Source organism: Strix aluco, chromosome 1 (assembly GCF_031877795.1).
Source record: "Strix aluco isolate bStrAlu1 chromosome 1, bStrAlu1.hap1, whole genome shotgun sequence".
NCBI lineage: Eukaryota > Metazoa > Chordata > Aves > Strigiformes > Strigidae > Strix > Strix aluco.
This window is the reverse complement of record NC_133931.1, coordinates 160,652,632-160,673,901: the sequence shown is the minus strand read 5'-3', so window position 1 is coordinate 160,673,901 and position 21,270 is coordinate 160,652,632. Positions and strand designations below refer to the sequence as shown.

Here is a 21,270-nt window from a genome sequence, read left to right as displayed (position 1 = left end):
TAGAGGACTGTTTCCATTTCTAATTATACCTCCAAATCTATTTGACTTAAGGAATTTTTATTATTTTTTAATCAAAGACCATCACAGCTTCTTCAAATGAAGGAATCCAACAGTGCACTGAACACAGACTAACTCACACTGGTCCTGAGACACTCTGGATTTCAGCCGAGCTTCCTGCACAGTTTATCAAACCTTCATCCAACCCCTCTTTGCTGGGCTCCACTGAGCACTCAAGGAAAACAGCAGGATTGAAACAGAAAAACAGAGCTTCAAATGCTTACTGATGACAGTGAAAACAGCAAGAGCCCAAAAAAATATTACAGTCAGAAAATACAGAACAGAAGAATAAAAAGTGATGGTACCAAGAAAGGTAAATATGAGAAATATTCCAATTTGCAGAGCTTTCCCCACCCAGCTGTAGTTAAAGCTGCCAGAACCCCAGTACTTTCATTCCTCTCCATCCCACCCAGTAATGGTATTTCTCTGCCACTAATGGTCTTCTTTCCAAAATTACATCTTAAGTTAAAGTTCCTCCTGGTATATGTGAATGCAACTTTTATCATTTTGCACTATTTCTAAGAGCAGCTATAAAAAACAAACCTTGTATTTTGCACATTTTTAACCAGATCAAATTTCAGTAAGGAAAAACAATCGTCTGTGCTCCAGAAGCTGCACTTGAATTTTCCACCACTTGGACTCCGCCTCTGTCTTGGTTCATATCAAAACTCCAAACAACCTTACACTTCCATGACGAAGTTAATTAATACACTCAAGTTCAAATTTGGCAGCTTTAGTTCATCCTTTGTTTCACTGAAAAGCTACAAAAGCATTTAACTTTTCTACCTGAACAACACACATAATTTTCTCATTCTTTTCCATTTGGAGGCCTGTAGAGCACTCATCCATCTGCATGAACACAAACAGACCAAGTCAACCTTCTTTCATCTGGATTGTCATCCTTGAGGTTTTGTAATTGTATTGCTCTAAGTGAAGTGTAAACACTGTGAAGGCGACATGATGGTAAATAAAGATGTGGTAGCCCTGAATCGTGTATCCCAATTTATGGTGCCTTTTTGAGTTGGTAATTGTGTCAAAGATGAAGAAGCAAAGTTTATGGTGTCCTTGGTGAATCTGCCTCTGGAGTCTGGAGGTAAGGGAGAATGATCCTGAGTAGTGCACATGCTCCTTTTAAAGCAAGGGAACGCACTCACCAAAATGCTTGCTACAGGTCCCTGAAAGCATGTCAGAAGCATTCCTCCTCCTCCTCTCCAGCCCACCAGCAAACCTTCTTACTTTGAAATGAGCAACAGACTGCATCTTTTCAGTCTGCTTCTGAAAGGAGAGCTGGCTGCTCTTTGACAAGATGCACAGCAGAATCATTTGCAGAGGCTGCCAAGCTTCTTAAAATACTTTAAAATTGCAGTATCAGGATTTTGAGGATCTTCTTCCTTGGTTCATGATAAGGTTTGTGTTCCTGTTGTCGGCCAGAGTTGTGCTTTGGCTAGTTAACGGGCTCCCCCATAACAGAATCAAGCTTACAAATCCCACAGAGCATTTAGGCTGAACTTGAGTTTGCAGCAACATTTGATGAGCTGCGAGGTTGTAGGTTCTGCAGCTTCGTTGGAAACTGTTCTAATTAGTAGTCCATAGGCACGGGCACTGAGCCTTGTGCTCCAGTAACAATTCTCTCTTAAATTCTCTAAAAAGAAAAGATGGATGTAAAAATCCCACTTACATCTAAAAAGACCCATCATCTGAGTCTTCAACCACTAGTACCATATTAAAGCTGTCTCTTTTGTGTGAAGAGGCTTAATCACAAAATAACTCTGTTCAATTTCCTTCTGCAGATTAAGCTGTCATTGTTTAAAACACCTTTTTTGTTCCTTGCACTGGAAATGAAGTTAATTCAACACATTTCTATTTTTTAAACTTTTCTGTTATTTTCTCCATCACAGGCTGACAGACCAGAGTAATGACTTCTCTCAGAGATTAACACCAGATTAAATTTTTTAAAACTCTTGGAAGTAACTCAAACGTCTATTGCAATATAGATTCTACCCTTTCGCCTCCTCGGGCCATAACCAGTGAAAGGGAGAAATAAATCTCATACTGCAACATAATATTAAACTGAAATTGGATGCAAGACTAAAATACCACCAGCATCATTTTTGTTATATGGTGCACCGTTTTCTTGCATATTCTACTGTCAGGCAGTTGAGCTTCAGCTAAGGCACTTGTGAGGAGAAAGAAAACAACTCGTAACCCGCAAACTGTCATTTTGAACCTAAGCAAAAGAAAGACAAACCACCTCTAATAAAAGTTTGATCTCTTAATTTCTATATACTGTCTCCCAAAGCTACATAACAAGCAGCAAAATACTGCGAAGGAAAACAGAGTAGCACTTTTTTTAAGGAATGAGAACTTGGTCAAATTGCATTCTCTATCCTAACTAGATAAATTAGGGCCTGACTCAGGTCCTAATAAACGTACACAGTGACTCTCAATGACCTCAAAACTTGCTGAGTCTTAATGATATTATATTGGTCTTACAACACAAGTAGGACTTAACTGTTTCTTCAGGTTCGAAAGGAGTGATGTGTAACTCCAGGAGGTAACACAAAGAACACACATTACTTAAAAATATGCAGCGCTGTATAACTGAATTTATTTTTTTTTCCACAAATCTCATCTGCATTTAAACAGATATATTGTTTTCTGGAAACTGCTACTGTGATATTAAGAACTGGACAGAGATTTTTCTTGGTTTTGTTTTTCACCAGCACATAAGAACAGCACCACGCAAGCCCAGAGTCCTGAAATCCTTCGCTTTACAGAAGACTCTTTTCAGCAGAACTTCCTAGACATTATACATATACTAACTCAGCAGGACACAAAACATCTGTACAGGCTGTACATAATTTTAGCCCAGAAGTTTGATGGCATATGCAATATTCCATTAGTTTAGCTGTGCACACACATACCCCTCTATGTACCTACAGGAATCCTAGGCACAATCATACTAATACAACCAGAACGGGAGTGAAAAGGCGATTAAAGTATGTTCATCCATTCTTTGTCGCAACATAAAAATTCAGGAGAATTAAACGTGACTATCAAAAGTCAAGTTCAAAACCAAAATAACATCCAAAAGACAGATTTTTCTCCACTGTAAACACTTAAACTGAGGAACATATTGCCAAGGTTTTTTTGTGGATACTTGCAGTCTCATCTACACAGTTTGAAAAGAAGTATGTAGACTAATTTTTGGAAAAATTAAATAAATCTATGGAAGCAATTAAACACAAAGATACCACCTCAGACTTAGGAAATCTTTAAACCATATATTAGTGGGAGATGAAAAAGTGTATCAAAGAAGCATCACTGTGCATACATATGCTTTTAAAGGTATCCTGTACCCAGCTGAGACCAGACACTGGCAGACCTCTGGTCTGACCTAGCGTGACTGTCTGTCACGTCACCCTTACAGAAGTGCCACCAAGCACAGTATCTCTTACAAATTTATGACATTTCTGGAACATTATGATATTACTTCTATCTGGCATGAATAAGAAATCCACATAACCCAAATCACCTACACAACTCACTTGGAAACACGATCTTGATAAGACCTCTGACATACTATTCAAGAATTGAACCATTTTACAAAAGCTCCCGTTGAATAATTACACGACTAAGACATACAGACAGCTTCCAGTCCAAAATCCTAAATTGCATATACAGTCATATTCAGTTGGAACTATTAATAACAGGACCATCCCAGCCCTATAAATCTTTTTAACTTGATGAATCTCCATCTATATTAAGACACTGAGGCTCTTTCAATGAATGTACATCAGTAGAAAAAAATTACAGCTTACAACTTGGTTGTAAGTCCAGGTGGCCCAGGCACTGAACACATCAGAAGCTGAACTGAGGTAGGCACAGCACTTTTCATAGTTGTCAGAGATGTCTTCAGCGGGACACATAAAACAAGGGATTGCCTGAAAGCTTAAGCGGTGATTATCGGTAGGAGTAGCCTGTTCAACAGCAAGACTGAATTGTTTCAGATCCACCCGCACAACTTTTACAGCTCCTTCTGAAACCTTCAAACCTCTCACAAAGGAATCAGGCCCTAAAATGAACTGTGTTTTTCTTAGAAAACTGTTCAGTCTAACAAGAATGCTTTAAGTGAGTCAAACTTATTAATATTGGAAGTCTCATCCTGTATTAAAAATTAGGTTTAGAAAAAATACTAACATTTAGGGATAAAAGGTAAATTAAAATAGTCATAGAAAAAGGTACATAATTTTTGTACATAATTTTAGTCCAGAAGTTTGATGGCATATGCAATATTCCATTAGTTTAGCTGTGCACACACGTACCATGTATTGTATGTATTTAAATTATAACAATATAACTGAGGGAAATCAATTAACATTATTATTTCCCCAAATTATTAAAAATTTTGGCCTCAGAAAGCGAGCAGGAAATATGACCCTAAACCATGGACTTTTGCATGCATTTTAGCAGGAAGTGTAGAAGTTAGAGATCTACAAGCACTACTTCACTGCTACCAATACATTTTGTAAATCTAATTATAGGTGCATCGTCATAGAACAAAAAGACAATATCCACACCATACTTATCAAGCATTTCTACAGCCTTGATAACCATTAAACCCTGGAAATGTAATAGAAAATGGAAAGGGAAAGTGCTACAGCTGCAGAACTGCCTGCAAAAATAAGCAGCTCTATGGGGCTTAAAAAGAAAAGAGAATAGGAGAAACAGTGGACTTGTAAATATGTTCACAGCATTTAATTACAGATCTGAAGCAGAGCCTACTAAGTCTAGAGAAGCCTTTCAAGGCTTGAAGTTTGCTTAGCAGAAAAGCCAAACTGGATTTTTAATAAACAGCATAATCTGGATTTCAAAGGGCACTGTATTCAACCTTCTGCTTCTAGGCATAAGTACAGATTTGGTGTAATTTTAAAGTCTTTGGTCTCAAAACTTCAGAAACTGAGCCTTGTTTGAGGCATAACAATACAAATGGCTGCTTTAACTTCAAAGTAATGTTGAAAAGCTTTCAATAATAGAAACATGCAGCTAAAGCAAGAAACAGATGAAACTGTCATGACAGAAATATTACCACAAGTCCTGGCTGCTTTGTGCAGTGTCACTTCCTATGTACTTCAGACTATACAGAGAAAGACTGCCAGAGCATCTATTATGGGATCCTATGAACATGCGTATTTATCATGAAAGTACAAAACTCTTCTTAGTATCTGTTTTAACAATGACAGGAAATATACAGAATAAAGAATATTGAATTGTTATTATTTGTCCTTTATTTATAGTGCAATATGATTTAAAATGGAAAATTTAAACATGGTATTCCTTTTCCAGTTGTGGTGCAGTTTTATTCTGTTTTAACATTATTTAACTCTTTAAGAAATGAGGGAAATCATCAGTATTTCTTTAATATAAAGAATAAAAGACTATAAGTACCTACTTGACAAGCCAACGAGGTAAAACCAAGACCGCAGAAAATAAAAACTGAACAACCTTATTCTCTCCCAAAACTGTAACATGCCTAACCCATCACTTACACATCCCGCTCATAAGTCTATTATACGACTATTTTCCAACACAACTGAAAAAACAGCACTTTTGCCTTTAGATCTCTTCACTAACTATGGCATGCCACGCACAACAGAGGTAAAATGGGTTTTCTTCATATTTATGAACTTCATTTAAATAAGGTTCCCCAACACAATGGTGATAATCCTCCTTAAGGGAAAATGGAAACACTTGTCATGTAATTCTTGCTCAGCTAAAAACACCAGAGGAACTGGCTTAAAGATATCCATCCCAGTAAAACCCTTTGGCTTTGGGAACCTGTATGTCATGTTTCCTGTAGTGGCATGTATCTGCTCTTGCTTTCATCACTTAAATGAGGTAGAAAACCTTCCGAGTCTAGCAGCAACATCCTGGTACAAAGGTGGTGTGACGGAGGAGTCAGGCTTGTCCTTGTTTTGTGATGATGATACAACTGCTTATAGACAACACTTTACAGAACCATAATTAGTTTCACACACAGTTTAATACTCCCCCTTCTTACTCAGCACTACACTAGGTTGTCGTTTGACACAAACACTTGTAAATTACTATGTTTTATAACTCCATAATTAACGTCCATAACCTGTACTGTGGATAGCTGTGGCATGCTATCTTCAGATAGATAAAAGAAGTCATGATGTATTAATTTCTGTCAATATGGGTAGCTTTCTGAAAATTAAAAAAAAGAGGTCACTGGCACTCCGTTGTAAATGTAATACTTAACAGAACTATAAAGCATGTTTATAAAAAACACAGAGAAACACCTTCAGCTTCACAAACACAAAGAAAAAAAAATCACTTTAATTCCTGGTATAAATTAAAACATTGAAATTGAAATACTGAAGGAACCTCCAGGTCCTCCAACACCACTTGCCCTTCACCTGGCAGATGACTCTACATCAACTGAATCAAACTTAAGCGATAGGAAAGTTGGCATGACTTTTCCCTGTACATCATACATCAAGACAGACAGGAGTGCAGAGGGCAAATACCTCTCAGCACTTGCTGCTTGCTTCACTTTCCTTCATATTCACTCCATACATGTGATAGCTCCTTCTTTCTGCTGGCCATAATGAATTACTTGGTACATGTGTACAAAAGAATACACACTCCCACACACCCCCACTTCCCTGCAGGTCACAGTAATGTTACAGACAGACAGCAGAGCTCTTGACTTACCCCAAGCAGGTGCCTTCAGAAAGTGTCACCTTGCCTTTGTGTAACATTTCGGTGTTGGGACCATTTCTGTTTAACATCTTTATTGATGATCTTGATAAGGACAGAGAGTGTATCATCAGTAAGTTTGCAGATGACGCCAAGTTAAGCGGGAGTGTTGATCTGCATGAGGATAGGGAGGCTCTACAGAGAGACTTGGATAGATTGGATCGGTGGCCAACGTCAACAGGATGAGCTTCAACAAGGCCAAGTGCCAGGGCCTGCACTTGGGCCACAACAACCCCCTGCATGGCTACAGGCTTGGGGAGGTGTGGCTGGAGAGCTGTCTGGACAAAAAGGATCTGGGGGTTCTAATTGACAAACAGCTGAACATGAGCCAGCAGTGTGTCCGGGTGGCCAAGAAAGCCAACGGCATCCTGGCTTGTATTAGAAATAGTGTGACCAGCAGAAGTAGGGAGGTGATAGTCCCCCTGTACTCTGCACTGGTGAGGCCACACGTGGAGTGTTGTGTCCAGTTTTGGGCACCTCAATACGAGAGAGATCTCGAGGTGCTGGAGCGAGTGCAGAGGAGGGCAACGAAGCTGGTGAAGGGCCTGGAGAACAGATCCCGTGAGGAGCGATTGAAGGAGCTGGGACTGTTTAGCTTGAGGAGGAGAAGGCTGAGGGGAGACCTCATCACTCTCCACAACTACCTGAAAGAACATTGTAGAGAGGTTGGTGCTGGTCTCTTCTCACAGGTAATTAGTGACAGAACAAGAGGGAATGGCTTTAAACTGCAACAGGGGAGGTTCAGACTGGACATTAGGAAAAAATTCTTCACAGAAAGAGTGTTCAGGCAGTGGAATAGACTGCCCAGGGAGGTGGTGGAGTCACCATCCCTGGATGTGTTTAAGGGTCATTTAGATTTTGGGGGATATGTTGTAGGGGAGAACTTTGCAGAGTAGGGCTGATGGTTGGACTTGATGATCCCAAGGGTCTTTTCCAACCTGAATGATTCTGTGATTTGGGAATAAGTTACATCAGGCATATATGGAAAAAGGCAAGGGGCACCAAGAGATGAAAATCTACAGTACAGTATAAAAAACTCTACACAGAAAGTCTGACTTTGGAAGAAGCTAAAGCTATAGCTACAGTGTAAGTCACTACTATCGCTGGTCTGGCAGGAGCTCAAGACTGGTGGATGTGAAAGGGAAAATTCAGGCAAGACAGTCTACTGCCTGGTGGAACAGGAAAGGTGGCTTGGCAGTAAATGGGAGAAGAAACATTAGGAATGCCAATAGAATATTCTTGTTATTTGGTGCTGAAGACTTAATGTTTATCTAGACACACATTTCAAAGGAAAAATGAATATTCTGTTGTCTGATTGTAACATGCTCAACTTCAGAGAAGCCCAGATAACTCATGACATTCTTGGTACTAACCTGGGCAAATTAAACTGGAGCAATTTCACATGATGATCGTGTATGCTTTCATGTAATTCTGGGTGATAAGAATGGTTCAGGCTTTCCATTCGAGAAAGGGTGACTATTTGGAAGCAGGACTGGGGAAGGGGAAGGCTGTAGGAGCATGCCTATGTCAAAATAATTGATGATGAATATCAAAAGCTAGCTTTATTTTGTACAGGAAAATACTGATCAGTTAGTTAGCAGGTGGGTTTTCTGTGGATTCTCATCCACTTGCTCACTGAAAATGGCAACATCACATCAGTCTAAGCTTTGCTACAACAATTCTTCCGTTTTCCCTTTCATAATCATCAACAATTGATAAAAGAGAATGCTTGAAACTACAGTAATACTATCTAACGATAATGGCTTGTCTGTCTCTGGGTGTAATCTGCATGTGGGTGAGGGAGTGCTTTGGTGAGGGAGGAAGGGCAGCATGGGAAGCAACCCTAACTCACAACGTCACCCTCTACTTCTCTGAAGTCAATGGCGCTACATTGACCTACTCACCTGAAAGTCTCTCACAGCCTGTTTTAAGCAGTCCTAACCTATCAATATATCCAACATTTCCAAATGACAGTGACTTTGGAAATTGCCTGGACTACAGAGGGTGCTTTACTGGACAAGATACTTTACAAGAAAAGAAGCATACACCTCTCTCCAAATTCTGTGTTTTATTATATTTTTTGCTCGAGACCTCCTTAGATGCTCACTCATATTTACCATTCTAATTTTCTGACTATGGAAGTTTAATTTAAAAATGCAAAATATTATTTTTCCTACCATGTACACCCAGACTTAAAATTCTAAAGTCAAACTACGTTTTCCTCAGTCATGTATGAGGACTCAAGGTAAGGATTCTGTAGGCTAGATTATGCTCTTCATTACACCTTTACAATCCTGATGAAATACGACTTCCTTTACAGCCTATCAGCCCAGCACTTGCATGGGTATATCAGCTCTGTATGAAGCAGAATGTTTCACTGCGCATTCATAGAGAAGATGTGATGCACATCAACAGTCTACTAACGATGGAGCTGACAAAAGGGATGCTACAGCCAGAAAAGTAATCCCTGTGAAAAAGTGTAATACCAGTTTAGCTTATCTTACTCCTTTTCATATCCTACTGTATTCTTCCCCCTCCTACCTCTTCCATCTCCCCTCTCTCCGCTGAACAATCCTGAACCCGCATTCTTTGGCAGGATTTACCTACCTACCAACATGCATTTATATAAGCATTTATATACCAACATCCATGCCAAACAGAGCAGTGCATTTTGAGGTTTCCCCATTTACTCACAGATCATGAATTTCCAGTCTATAGTGAACAGCATTAATCCAAAGCTTTTTATTTTATTTTTATTTCCCAAGCTGTAGCCTAAAGATTCCCAAGAATTCTTCTTGAGCTGTTCTCCCAGGACGGACAGCCATCACGCACTTCTCCCTTCTAACCAATGAGGTAGAACATGGAAAAAACCCCACACAGTGCTCAGAGAGGGACTAAAACCCTGCCTTACACACTCCTCCAGCCCTCCTCTCACAGTTTGAAACCTTTTGTCCCAATCATTTGGTCCCGAGTCCATCACGGAAGATTTTATGCCAATTTCAACCTCACACATTGAATTAGCAGCAGACATATCACAGACCTCTAAGTCCACTAGCTCACACGGATCAAGCACTTACTGCTCTTGCAAGTGCAGCCTGCTGCAAAGCCAAGCTGGCACAGAGGCAAACTCTGAATTTGCAGAAATCTGCTGTCCAAGGCGTGAGGGTAAAGCACTGTGCTCAGCACAAAAGCCTATACAAGCAGGCAGGTGAAGCATTAAATACCAAATAGTCAGCTAAAGGCAGAACTTTGAGCCCAAAGACCTAAGAAATGCAAGTTTACATTTATGCTGCTCACTGGAAATGCGGCGGCTACACTGGGAATAAATTAATGTATGCGGGAATTTGTCCAAAAACCCATTAAGGAGGGCACTCCACTAGTGAAGCAGAAGTAGTTGGGGCGTAATTCAATGCTTCAGTGGGTGATGAAAGAGACAGATGTCTCCATCTGCAGCTTCCTGCTAAAACGGTAAAGTCATATCATGCAAAAATCACACAGAGAAACTCTCTCTAGAAAGTCTGTGGGTGCCAGCCATGTGGGAATCATGGGAAGTTAATCTTTATTGCTTTGTATCTCACCAAGCAAAAGAAGTCACAGATTTTTCAGGAGGTTTTATCCTAGTTTCTAGTTGCTATAACCTCCAGCAAAGTATGACCTATTTCTTGAGCTGATGCTATGCAACTGCACCCTACCCAGGACTCGGGCAGTACCGCACCTCCCGTGTTTACTTTAAGCATTACTACAGTGCCAGGCAGAGTGCAACATCTGAGCTTGTAAGGTGCTTCACAACTGAAGCCTCAAAGAAACCAGTGGAGCCAGAATCATTTAATGACTAACCGGGGCACTAATGGGTTGGATCCTACAATGCTCTAACACACACAAACTCATCAAAGAGATTTAATTTACCTTGACCTTGTAGTACTCCTTGACTTCAGGCTGAATGGAATCAAAATCACCACTGATGTAATCAGGCAAGAAGCTGAAAGGAAAGCAATGAGCAGTGAAATGAAAAATTAATCCATCTTACTAGATTTAATATTTATTTTCTCAAGAGCACTAAGGGGTACATGCATTAATCTCTCAAGGGAATAGAAGTTAGTTAAAAGCATGTTAAAACAAGAGTTGATATGAGGTGATACAAAACAAGTTAACAGACGAACTGCAAAACTGGTAAATCTAGTGTCCCTTCTTTGCTGAGGGAGCTACACGTCACTTAGATGCTTATGCATCTTCCTGGGTCAGTAAGGCAAGACTTGTATCTGCATGGTTCTAGAAAGACAACTCTCAAATATCTTTCAAATGTACCATTCAGTCAGCAAAGTATGTGAAAAAGCATATCTGAGTGCTGTACATTAAGCCTCAGAGGATATCGTTTGTCAGAAGATGATGATGATGATGATGATGATGATGATGTTGTTTCTTGGACAGCTGGTATGCCACAAATGTTCCAAAGATTTGTATTTTAGTTGTTACTGATGTCATCTTGTTTCTGCTCTTCCCCTTGACTATTAAAAATACTCCCTCCAAAGTATGGAAGCCAAATGCTCAGTGATTTTTAAGTCATATCTTGGATGTACAAAATCTGTATGAACTTGATTTCAAATCCTAACCATCTTTTGTACAGTAATATTGCTGCAAAGCACATGGAAATAACGTGATATTTATCTCAACTTGCTTTTTGTCATTTTTTAATTGCAGAATGCTTCAAAATATTTACTGTATTAATTCTTAAAAAATTCATAATGAAACTTCAACTGTGCTACAGAAAGAACAGTTTAACAATATTTTTTGGAAAAAAACCCGCAAAAACATAACAAAACATAGAAATACAGCTTTCCATTTTGCACAGTTCCTGGAGTTTTAAGCAGCAGCTAAGGAGACAGGTGAAAGTGCTGTCACTGTTTCAAAAAAGATAAGGCTGAACTGAGTTTTGAAATGAAAGCTCTGATTTCAGTGTTTTCTAACAAATTATATAGCTCCTCTTCTACAAGGTTACTAAACGTTACAAGAGGTATGAGAGTTCATCAGCAAATTAGTTTACAGCTCAAGCTGAGTTACAAGGAACTGGGCAAAGCGCATGGGACATTTTTATTTCACATGATTTTAGAAGAAAGCTGCAGGGTCTACAAACTCCCCACATCAGTAAAACTTAAAAAAATCTCATGTTCTGGTGCCGTTCAAAGATTTCAAAAGCGATGCATGGTCACTGGTCACCATTTTCTTTGAAAACTGAAAGCTGCTTCAGCAGAAGCTTCTAAGTACAATTGTTGTGAGTTAGTTCACGTGCAGCTACGACATTTCAAATTCATTGCTCTCTGCTATTACTAAGGCTATTATAAAAGGATATGTTCTAAAAATAATCTCTCTAAAAGCAATGCTCCCACACTCATGGTGAGGGGAAGGGCAGTCCCTTCTGCATCGGGTTTTATCGGGGACACAGAAACCAACTAGAAGAAATGCAAATGCCTCAGTGCTCTGTTTCTTATGCCCAAGTCAGTATTGTTCACAACCAGCAAAAGCTAAACACAAAATTAGATTTGCTCCTTCACTGTGAGACTGACCTTTTCAACATACAAAAAATATGTTTTCAAAATTCAAATTTTAAATTGATGCCTTTTTACCTTTCCACAAGTTTCCCAATGGAAACCTACAGGTATTCTCATTCAATTTGTGATTTTTCTTTCATTTCTTCCTGAATGAAACAAACCCATTAAAAGTAACCTCACTCTAGGCATTACAATGGTGCCCCCAAATGCAAGCTCTGGAGGTGTCCCAGCAGTTTGGGCAGGAAGAACAACAGCCAGTTGTCACAGAAAGCCAACGTGGTATGACACACACATCCACTCTGATGAAAGAGCTGATGTCTTAAGGTTGTTTATCTTACTGAAATGCAGTACATAAATCCAAAAGTGTCTTTGTCATTTTTTTTATCTACAGTAACTACAGACTGCAGTGCTTTTAAATAATCAGCTGTCTCTCCTGAGTGCTTCAAAAGGCAGAACTGAGAGCAGAATTAGCCAAAAAAGTACCTTCTCAGAATCAAATGCTCCCGAACAGCTTTTGCTCTCATCCAAAGTAAAACCATTTCCATGACAAAAGCTAGCTGAAGTTCTGTCTGAATTTTTACAAGCAAAAGAAACAAGAATCTCGATTGCACCTCCCATGTGCTCTGCCAGGGCTCCTGGCTACACTGCCTGAACGTGACTCCCCTGCCAGGAAGCCCTACAACTATTTTCAAGACATCTGCTCTAAATAGTTCACTTGTAGCTACCACAAAGCCAGAAGTGACTAACAGAGAATAAGGAATTGTGGCTGGGAACTTCAAAATTTCAAGAAGTCTAAGCCTCACATTAATGAATGTGAAGAGAATTCTTTCTTCTCTTTTCCTTCCCTTTCATAAACACCAGAAACAAGGAAAATTCAGAAAGTCACTCCTGATCAGTTTAAAAACATCCATCACAAGTAAATCTCAACTCGCACTGTCTGCCTCAGAAACACCATAAAATGTTTCAGCTTTATCTTCAGAAGATGGCTGTTCTTTGTAGCTCATTGACTATGCAAACCAAGAAAAAAGCAAGCCAATGCTCAGACAAGAGTCAGAAGCTGGATTTGACTTGGTGCTTTTGAGTTCTGCGGAACAAACTGCCTGATCCAGGTGAGCAGAATTGAGTCAAAGCTCTTCTCCAACTAACACAAGTGAAGAAGAGTCATTGTGTGAAAACCTGTCCTAGACTGACTAACCTCAGAGAAGATTTGCACTAGCTGATAGAGAAAAAGGGGAAATAGTTGAGAGAGAGATATATGGAAAACCCCCTCATACTAAAGTAACTTAATTGGTTTGTTTGCTTTGGTAGTTTTGTATTTACTCCAGAGCACATCTGGAGGAGAACAGGCTCTGGGGAATCACGTATCAAGCTTACTACTATGTGAGTGGATGAAATTATGTCAGAAAAAAGTAACAAGAAAGGCCCCTCCATAAAATTTAAAACAACTGCCCTTATTTAAAGTATGGATTAAAATCAGGTATTACATTAGTCTAACCCATGCTCTTCTACCCTCTTACCTCAAATTAATGAATAATTCTTATTCTATAGCATAACTGTATCGAAGAAGACATATATCTCAGTGACATATATGGCACATATCCTTTAGTGAAGGAGGTTATCTTTTGGCCATGATGGCAAAAGATGTCTTTAATTCCTTTTCAAAGTGCAATTAAAAATTTTAATTTCTGAACAGTCCAGATGATGCAGTCTACTGCATTTCAGAACCATGTTTTACCAGTCTCATTAGCTATTAATTATCACTTATAATTATGATCACATATAAGGTCATGACCAGCTCAGCTGGCTTGATTCTCTGCTGCTTTAAATTGACATTTATCAGCAGTGAGACAACTCCATAATCCTAATGGGACCAAAAGTATAAAATTCATGTGAGATCAGCCTAGTCTACCAAACCTTTTCTAGAGCTGTCAAGAGCATAACACCAGGCACTGAACAACGAAAAAATCCTCAGAGTCTTCAGGCCAGCCAGAGTTTTTCTTTCCTTTTTCGGGGTTTGAGGGCTTTTTTTTCTGTTTGACTTTAGGTTGTTACTTTTTGTTGTTGTTGTTGTTTTGGTTTTTATTCTCATCAGGGCATTTTAGAGCTGTACAGCATCCATCTAAAATGAGTAGGGAGTCAGGAGGGACAGCATTGCTTTCAGATAAGGACCTGAAGGCACTTCCATAGCAGACTGCTTATGTTTTGTGCACTAACTTTTTTTTTAAAAAAACCCCAGAGTTTCAATATGAAACCTTTAAAGGTTTAGCTAGCTTACCAAGAAAAAACATCACTATTTCTCAGAAGTTTTGAGATGGATTCCAGCTAGGGGATTTATCCAAATTGGATAAAGGCTGCATGTTGACTGAACAGTTTTATGAACTCCCAGGATGCTGGGCTGGAGAGCAGGGAAAAAAGGAGATTCCTGCAAGTTTGCCATAGTTTCAAGATACACTACAGAAGTTTTAGTCACCAGTACCATAAACCAGTAATTGACTCTTACCATAGACATAGATTACAAAATAAACAGAAGCTATTTAAACTCTGAGGTTCTCATGCTAAGTAAGCACAACTGTGCCTTCTGCCTTCAAGAAAGCCATCTAATGGACACAGCTTAATTCAAGAAGCAGTTTTATTTTTAAATATTCAACACTAATGAACAGCATGTTAAATTTAAAACATCAGAATACTTGGTTCTTTATTCACTCACTTGAAGAATCCAGTGTCGAGTGGTATGCCTTTTTACACAGTTATGAAAAAGAAATTAAAAAAAAAACCTCAACACTTCACACTTTAGCTGTTTATAATAAAAAACTGTGCTGCCTCCTTAAATAAATTGCTCTGGCATAACTGTTCAGTTCTATCATTAATTCAAAGTTACAGTTTCCTAGTACTATTGACTTTTCTTGTGATGTAGCTCCTTTAGCACATAATTGCCTGCAATTAACCTTTTTTAAACAAATGTTAACATCAGAGACATGAACATTTAAAGGCAGTATCTGCAGTACCTTTTGCTTCCTTCAGTTACAGCACAGAAAACAATCCCACGCAGACAAGCCGTACATGTCCCAGTGGTATCATTCGAGGGCACAGAGTGGGATCCCTATGTTTTTTTTTTCACTACTAAAAATAAATTTCAAAACTGATGCCTTTTACCCCAGACTAACAGACACACACAAGCTACTTCCCAGTAGAAAAAATACAGTGAAGATAAAATGCTGCAGACTTAACATGAAGCAGTCACTAAAGTCAGCTTTGACTTTCGTAAGCATCTAATGGGTGGGAATACAGAAGATAAAGTTCTTTAGCATTACTTCAGGATAAATATTAAAATTACAGTTTGACAAAAAACCCCCCGACAAACAAAACTTAATTCCCCGAAATCTACATTTGCTAACTGTTAAGATGACCTTCAGCTTGCCCTCTGACTGTTGGGCTTGACTAGAAGGGTGAGGGAGGACTGCTCTCCTCAGGAAGGTGTTAGGTCTGTTTAAATCTGTCAAAAGCATACTTGTAATTGCTGTGAAGATTCAAGTGTCTTTTTAACTCTGAGACAGGTACAGCACAAGTAGATGCCATGTATATTTTGTCTTACAGCAGCACACTTAAGATGCCCCACCTAGCTGTACAGAGATGAGTTCCTAGGGAAAGGAGAAATGTCAAACAGCAAGATATATTCAGAGTTAATGTTTATTCAATCTATAAGTACCTTCCTGGTATTACCTGCAAGGTTACCACAAGTAATAGCCACACCTGAACCTCAGAAGCCAAACTCTAAATACCAATACAATTAATGAACTTCAAACGGACCATAAAAAAGCATTTTGTTTTCGTTTACCTTGAACAGATCACACTGAGGATTCCATAACTTATTATCATTAGGCCTTTAAAAAACAGATAAAGCACAGTCCTTACCTGCTCCACCCTCTACTTCCCAATCAAGACTCTCTTGAAGTCAGCTAGCTTGCTTTTTCTGACTCCATGATTCACATCGCTTATTTCAATCCACAAAGCCTCTCTTATCACTACATAACATTTGTATCAGGGTGGCACTGACAACGATGTTGTGCTAGTTGCTGTATGAATTCAGAAAGAAAGAAAGAAACAAACAAACCCAATTGCCCATGCCTTCTTCAAAGACCTTCACAAACCCTAGTGTTGATTATGCAATTGCTTACACAGAACATAATTCCCAAACAACATTTTGTACATTACAATAAATCCGGATGAGATCTAACAAGATTTAAAGAAAGAAAATGGGGGGGGGACGCGACACCAACAAGGGTACGGCAGACCCCAATTTAATAAAGAAAGCAAGTATATGCACACATTAGGCCATACACAGATAGCAGATTTGTGTGACCTGGCCAGAATTCTTTGCACAGACTGTTACCAACTCTGTAGATTACAGTCACATAGCTCTGTGGATAAAAGTACTTGGTAATATTTGGCAACCTTGGAGAACAGCCTCTTTTCTCCTTACTTTTTAAAGAGCTTAGTGTTAAAAGAGCATAAAAGTATTATTTTATTTGCAAACGCTATGATTTAAAGAAAAAGATAAAAGTGTGTGAAGATATGAGGGCAATAATGCATTCATTTATGCTTGCCTGGTATGCAGTGTCACCTTGCAAATAATAAAAAAATATCTGAAATAAATTGGAGAACATATTACTCAGCTCAAACTGCTATGCAAAGCACACATCAGGGGAACATCTTCTGCAAGGGACAGCCAACTCACTCCCATTATCATTAACAAAAATGAAGCAGCTAACGCCCTGCCTCGAAACCTTATCCCTCAGTGACAAAGAAAAGTGTTAATGATGATAGCTACAACTGTTGCATTTTTCTTTTTAATTGTCAATATTTGAAACTGTTCTCCAGTTACAATCAATACAGTACAAAATAAAGCAATGTTCCAAGATTTAAGAACTGCTCACTTGTTTTCCATGGTGCTGAACATCCTCCTGTGTTCCGGCAAGTACAAGTACTTTGGGAAAAAGCCAGTGTGCACAGGACAAACAATTCCCAGAGACTGCTGCTAAGTACCTGTGGCTTCTTTTTTATTACTTACAGACTGATGTGTGGCTTAAAATAAAGGATACATGAATGCAATGTTGTCACCATCACCTTAGAGCCAATTAAAGTTGAAACTGTTCAGCACCGCTCAGAAGAAACTCAGCATCTCACAGGCTCAAGCCCTATGTCTTGCTGTTGGATTCTTGGCAAAAGGAATAAAAAAAAAAAAAAAAAAAAAAGGGGTCGAGCTGTGAGTTTTCATCCTTGCTCACGGCAGCACATTAATTCAGTGGCAGAATAAGCACCAGTGCCTCAGTATGAGTCCCTCACGAGCACGTGATTTTGAAAGCTGGTGAAGCATAAGTACTCATCCAGAAGTGCCAGACTCTAGTCTTCTACGACACAAGGCCAGAGGAAAGGGGAGAGAAGATGAGCAATGTAACCAGGACTCTCTCCAACAGGTGAGGGTATCTAACTGAGAAGACAGAGGCTGACAAGACACCCAAAACTGTTTTCCCTCTTTTTATGTCAAAACAACAGATGGCACAATTTGCTCTAAAAATTGAGGAAAATCAGCCATTACATTAGAGAAAGGTAAACTGTTCATTATCAACATCTTAGACAGCATGTGAGGAATCAAAGAGGTGGGATCTAAAACCTAGCAAATTTAGATCAAATCAGTCACTAACTACACAAACTGAGATTTAGATACTAGTCTCAAAAAGGCAGCACTAGAAGACAGAGCCGGCTCAGGGCTTCTTCATGGAGTGCCATCAAAGTTGGATTTTGCTGCTCCAAGGTGAGAACAAACTTTTCCAAGACAAGATAAACGATTTCTTTCCCACAAGAGCTGGAAACATGCATATTATATTTTTTCCTCCTAACTAGATAGTTACTAAAAACCACTACAATGTGGCTTGAAAATTCACTATACAATTTTAAAAGTCAGTTTTGATGACCAGTATTTATCTCTACGTGTACTCACTTTCTGTGACCTTTCATACCAGTAAGAGCAATTAAAAGACAAGCACAATCAAACAGTAAGAAGCTACAAGTGAAAGATGTTCACTGGGATTTCCTTGCTTCCATAATTTACTTACTCTCGCCTGAGTACCTTAAGTACCTGCCCTGAGTTTAGCATCTGTTTACCTATTTCCAAAACCAGGGAAGAAGACCTATGCAGGAGAGGTTGAGTTTGAAGAAGCCCTTTGCTTCTTCAGGGCTTGAAATTGCAATAAGAACCTTTCAGCAGAAATCCTTTAGAGTCCTTTCTACACAATGACTCACGAGTGCAGTGAGAAGAGATTCATCCCCTTACTGAGCAACCTGTTCCAAGCATGAAAGGAGAAATCTGCAGGTTTTCCAAACTCTTTATTATGTTTTTCCTGTTTGGGCCTGCATTTTCTTTTCTGATATCCACATACACATCATTCTATAGATTAATTTTCTGTTTCATGGCCAGAAGAGAGACATCTTGACATTTATCCATAAGGAGGAAGACCAGACATAAAAGGTGAATTGCTATACAAAAAATTTATTAAAAAACACTTACTAAGTCTTAAGGAGGAAACCACCAGAACATCTAATGACAATACACCTACTGAAAGGCAAAGTTGACTCCTGTATGGTTAATGAAAATGTCTTCTGTCCTGGGCTCCAACTGCCTGTAGAGCAGCCACTGAGCAAACTTCTGACCCTTTTTTTTTTTTTGGTGAAGATGCGCTTGAGTACCTTAAACACATTAATAAAATTTCTTCAGGTTTTGAGCCCTTACACTGACAAGGTACATAGCACTTTGCAGAGAAACAATGCACTGAGGATCCTGAAAACACTTGGGCTACACAGAGGAACAAAACATATCACCATCTTTTTAGGGGATGTGAGCCCACATGGCAAGGAATGGAGAAAAGACACGTAATGGCAGACAGCTGTTTGAAGTCTGTTGTCTCTGTGTGGCTGAATTTTGGTAAGTCACTGTGAGGCCAATGTTTTATTAAACCTTTTACTGCTCACTTCTGCTGTAGCTTCTCCAGAGCTAACAAAGAACCAGGATATTCCACCAAAGCATTAGCATTTCAAAAGGTATCTGCACCTCGTGCCCAGCGCAGCACAGCAGCATTAATTAGAGAGATAGCAGAAGATAAATGCGCATACAAAATGAGAGTTGGGCTCTATTTGATGCTGAGTAACCTTTACGAAAAAAGCATCCTCACTTTCATCAAATTAACTCCAGGGAATACTCTCCCATTTCTGCACAATTTAGCTGTACAATGTATGACCCTATTTCATTTTCTGGAACTTGTGATTTAGACAACAACATATTGCAAAGTTTAATAGAAATTCTTTTAAGGTTAGTACTAATTGCAAAGGTGAAAGGCAGGACTCAAGACCTCTGAAGGAACTGGTGGAAAAGTGTTTAATATACCACTGTCGTCAGTGGGCTAGAGCACCACTGCTGGGTAAGGCTTCTGCAGCTGGCAGAGAGATCCTACTCACTTTAATCCTTGTCTTACCCTCCACACACTGTCACCACCTCTACAGAGTTAAAGTACCAGTATGGATATTTTAGTTATCAAAGTCAGCAGGTTTCCAGTTATGAATACACACAGGCAGTTCTCTGTTGCTCAAGTAAAGATTAGAAGTATTTCAAACAATCATTTTTGTGAGCATAGCTGCAATTAAAATGCCTCTAATAAAGCTCTAATTAAAGAATAAAAACCTCTTTTATAGTTACCTGACATATGGATGAAATTAAGAAACAAAATAAAGCTGCAGCTCTCCTGTATAAATAAATCTGCCTTCTGATCACAACCTGATGTACTCGGTTGAAATAGTTTTTCTATCAAGGTTTTATTTGTTCTATGTTTTTTAAGGGATAAAGACTGAGAGACTGACAAAATGTGTTCCTCTAATGAAAAATCAGCTATCTCTTGCTGTTTTCTTCTGTAATGTTTAAATCTGCAGCTAATCAAGCCAAGATAACTTACAGAAACTGAGGATCTAGTTTATATTAAATATTTCATAATTTAGCCCACAGCTGTTAAATATTAAAACCAGGACGCAGGCCATCTCTTCTCATATGTTACCTTGTACCTGTGTAGTGGCTACCTAAGCCACACTGTACACATTTGACCTACTAATATTTCACCTGCAGCTTATTAAACTAATTTTACCAAAGAAATACTGATCCTAAGCACAACATACAACAGCTATCATAACAATCAGAGGAGTTTGCCCTGGGTTTTATCTGTGGTACAGATTTAGCAGTCTTAATTCTTGAGAAAGAACTAACAGCAAATGCATCAAGGCAGCAAATTTCTGCAAGATGTCAAGTCTGCAAATAACACTTCCTTCAGATCACGTTAGAAGACATCTGCCACTGTGAAGTCTTAACCACAGAAATCCCTAACAAGCACCAAGAATCTGCACCCATGTGCTAAAACCATCACTAGGTCCCAATCCTTCAAGCCCGCACACGTACGGCCTCGCTCAGCACATGTAACCAGCAGCTCGCCCCTCTGGGGAGAGGGCTGCTCTGCATCAGCTCCATCTGAAACCAGCTGGCGAGTTGGGACCCGCACGCAGTTCAACACAAACTGATGCTCAGAAGCAAATTTATGCTTACAAGTACACAGTTCAGACTTTGCAGATGAGAAGAGGATGTAAAATTAGTGTTTTATATTTTACTACATTTAAAACCGAGCAATTTTCCAAATTACCTTTTCTACCAAAAAAGAAAACCACAAGAAAAAACTCCAAGAAAGTGCAAGCATGACCAAGAGAATTGAAAAGGGCACTGTGAATGGTCTCCAAGGCTACATTGAGAACTTGGTCGACTGAAGTGTACATAAATCTGAGCTAGCTTTAAAGT

The 21,270-nt window shown here is 39.1% G+C and overlaps 1 protein-coding gene across 2 annotated transcripts in view; it reads right to left on the bottom strand.

Moving 5' to 3' along the window:
- Window positions 1–21,270, bottom strand: part of TPK1 (thiamin pyrophosphokinase 1) — a 321,381-nt gene that overhangs the window by 159,127 nt on the left and 140,984 nt on the right. For both annotated transcript variants that reach the window (XM_074842940.1, XM_074842930.1), the window contains exon 4: window positions 10,747–10,819. In XM_074842940.1, the coding sequence (XP_074699041.1) occupies window positions 10,747–10,819 (73 nt within the window). The remainder of the gene's footprint in view (window positions 1–10,746; window positions 10,820–21,270) is intronic.